General features: G+C 66.2%; 1 protein-coding gene across 1 annotated transcript; it reads right to left on the bottom strand.

The window, feature by feature from the left end:
* Positions 1 to 158: 158 nt before the first annotated feature.
* On the bottom strand, positions 159 to 3,135 carry LOC109169314 (hornerin-like; the record flags this gene model as incomplete). Its single annotated transcript, XM_019318182.1, has 1 exon — positions 159 to 3,135. A coding segment is annotated over one exon (2,977 nt), but the record flags the coding sequence as incomplete, so codon positions are not given.
* Positions 3,136 to 3,239: the final 104 nt, after the last annotated feature.

Below are 3,239 nucleotides of genomic sequence, written 5' to 3'. Positions count from 1 at the left end.
GCGTCCCCGCCCCTCCCTCTCCGGTTGCCGCCCGTCCGCTTGCTTCGCGTCCCCGCCTCCCTTTGCTCGTCGCGTCCCCGCCTCGCCCCTCCTTGCGTCCCCCCTTCGCCCTCCGGTTTCTTCCCCCCGTGTCCCGCCCCCCTTCCGCCTTTTCTTGCCTTCCCGCCTCTTCCCCTGCTCTGGCTGTGCCCTCTTTCTCGGTCTCGGGCCGCCTTGTCCTCTCCCTCCCTGGCCCCGCGTCCTCCCCTCCTCTCGCCCCCGTCCCTCGCGTTTTCTTTCGCCCCGGCTTTCCGGCCTCCTTTCTCCCTCCCCTCGTGTTTTCTCTTTCTGCCCCCCCTTTCCCTTCCTGCTGCCCCCTCCTCGGGCTGCTTTGGGCCTCCTTTCCTCCCCCCCCCCGCCCTTCCCCCTTCTCCCCCGCCTTGCGTTCTTCTTCCTCTTTTGCCCCTGGCTTGCCTTGGCTTTCCCCCTCTTTGCCCCTCCCCCTGCCGCGTTGCCTTCCTTGTTGGCCTTGGCCTTGTGCTTGCCCCCTTCGTCTTCTTCCTGGCTCTTCCTCTGTTGGGCCGCCTCCTCCTCCCCTTCTTGCCCCTGCTTCGCCCTCGCCTCTTGTCCGCCTTGTCTTCGCTCCCTGCTCTCCCTTGCCCTGGCCCCTCTCCTCTTCCTCTCTCGCCTGGCCTTCTTCTTGGTCTTTGTTGTTTCTTCCCCCCCTGCTGTTTTCCGGTGTCGTTCTGGGCCTTGTGCTGCGCCCCCTCTTTCCCCTTTCTGGCTTCCCTGTGTCCTGGTTCCTCTTCTCTCCCCTTCTTGCCCCGGCTTCGTCCTCGCCTCCCCCTCTTCCGTGCCCGCCCCCGTCGCCCGCTCCCTTTCTGTTTTCTCCCGCTCCTGGCCCTTTTTCTTGGGCTGCTTGCCCCGCGTCGCTCCCCTCCTCCTCCTCCCCTCCCCCGTCCGGCCCTTCCGTCTCCTGCCCCCTCCGGGCCTTTCCCCCTTCTGGCTGGTCCTCCCCCCCCTGCGCCCTCTTCCTTTCGCCTCTTGTTTGCCTTGTCCCCCGCCCCCCCTTTTCCGCCTCGCGCTTCCGGCTCCCCCCCCCCCTCCCTGCCCCTCTCCCGTCCTGCTTTCGCTGCCTTGTGGTGGTCCGTCGCCCCCTTCTGCCCCTCCGCTTCTCCCTCTTTTTTCTTCTTTGGCCCCTGCCCCTCTCCCTGCCCCCCTCCTCTTTGGCCCCTCCCCTTGTCCCTTCTGTGCCTCCCCTTCCCTCCTTGCTCCCTCCCCGCCCCCGTGCCCTCCCCTTGCCTTTGCCCCCCCCCTTGCGCCCGTCGTCTTTCCCCTCCGCCGTTTTCCCCTGTGCCTTCTCCCTTCCCCGTGCTTCCTTCTCTCTCTCCCCTCCCGTTTTCGTCCCCTCCCCCTTCCGGCCTCTCGGCTGTCTGGCGCCCCCCTTTCTCCCCCTCTCGCCCGTCGCTCCTTCCTCGCCCCCCCCCCCTCTCGCGCCTTTTCCTGCCTGCTTTTGCCCTCCCCGTGCGTCCCTCGTTCCTCCCCTTCTTTCTCTTGCTTCCTCTCCTTTTCGTTCCCCCGCGCGGTTGCCCTTTGCCCCCTTGGCTGGTCCTTTCCCCTGTCTCCCTGCTTGTGGTCCCTTTGTTTGGCTCCCCCCGTTCGCGCTTGGCGTGGTGCTTGCCCTTCCCCCCCTGGCGGTTCCCCTTTTCTCTCTTTGCTTTCTTCCTTTGCGGCTGGTTTGCGCGCTTGCCTCCCTGTCCCTTGCCTTTCTTCTCCTTGTTTCGGCTCCCCCCGCGGCCCGCCCTCTGTCCCTCCCTTCCTGTGCCCCCCTCCGTGTTCCTCCTTCCCTCCTCCCTTCTTTTTCTGTCCCCTTGCCCTGGTCTCCCTCCCCCGCTCTGCGCCGCCTGCCTTGGGCTCTTCTCCCCCCGCTTTCCTCCGCGTCCCTGTTCCTCGCTCCCGGCCTCCGCGCCTGTTTGGTTCCTCTCGCTTCTCCTCCCTCCGTTCCCCCTTGCCCCCCTCCGGCTTTGCTGCTTCCGCCCCGGTCCCTGCCGCCCTTTCCCCCTCGTTGCCCTCGCCCCCTTTGTGCCCCTTCTCGCCTCTCTTCCCCTCGCCCCCCTTCTCTCTCCTTGCCCCTTTCGCCCCCTCTCTTTTCTCTTTGCGCCTCTCTTCTTTCCCGGGTGCCCCTTCCCCCTCCTTCCCCCCCCTCTGCCTCGCCTCCCTCTCCCTCTTTCGCCTCCGCCTCTCCCGGTCTGGCTGGTTCTCTCTCCCCCTGTTCCTTGGGGTTTCCCCCTGGTCCCCCCCTCCTCCTCCGCTTTCTCTTCCCGCCCCGCCGTCCCCTTTTCCGCTTGTGTTGTTCTCTTCCCTCCCCTCTTGTTCGGGCCCTCCCGCGCTCTGTGGCCTCTCCCTTCCCTCTCTCCCCCTCCCTTCTCTCTCCTGTTGCGGCCTTCCTGCCTCCCTTCCCTTTTCCTTCCCTTTGTCTCGTGCCTCCTCTCTTGGCGGCGGCTGTTCCTCCCGCCTTTGCGGGGTGGCCCCCGTGTTGTTCCCTCTTGCTGCCCCCTTTTTTGGCCTTGTCCCTTTTCCTCTCTTTGCTTTTTGCCTCCGCTTCCCGTGCCGCCTCCCGGCCTCCTCCCGGGTGTCCTCTCTCTGCCTCCTCCTTCCCCCCGCCTTTCTCCGTTCCCTCCCTGTCCGCCCCGCGCCCCGTTTTTGTCTCTTCTTCCTGTCTGTCTCCCTGTTTCCGCCCCCTCTTCTCGTTTGGTCGTCCTCCTCCCCTGCCTTTTTCCTTGCCCCGTTCCCTGCCCTTTTCTTTCCCGCTCCTGCCCCCCGCTTTCGGCCGCCCGGTTCGGCGCCTCTCTTCCCTCCCTTGCCCCCCCGCTTCCTCGGGCCTCCCCTTCGCCCCTCTTTCTCTCTTTCTTTTTCGCCCCCCGCTCCTGCCTCCCCCTTCCCCGCTGTCGCCCTCTCCTCCTTTTTGTCCGCTCCGCCTCTTGCTTTCCCTCCCCCGCGTTTCCCCCGCCTTCTCCCTTCTCTGTCTTCGGTCGGTCCTTTCTCCCCGGTGCCGTTCGGCCTTTCCTGTTTCCTGTTTCCTCCCTCCGCCTTCCGCTGCTGGCTCCTTTGCCCTCTCGGCTCCCCTCTTCCTCCTGGTGGCCGGTGTCGCTCCTCCTGTGTGTGGTTGCCCTTGCTGTGCGCGTTGCTCCCCTTCTTCCTTCGTTTGCGTCCCCTGTCTCTCTTTTGTTCTCCTGTCTGGGGCCGTTTGGCCCTTGCTC

This window comes from Ipomoea nil, unplaced genomic scaffold (assembly GCF_001879475.1).
Source record: "Ipomoea nil cultivar Tokyo-kokei standard unplaced genomic scaffold, Asagao_1.1 scaffold3306, whole genome shotgun sequence".
NCBI lineage: Eukaryota > Viridiplantae > Streptophyta > Magnoliopsida > Solanales > Convolvulaceae > Ipomoea > Ipomoea nil.
This window is presented reverse-complemented; position numbering and strand designations above follow the sequence as displayed.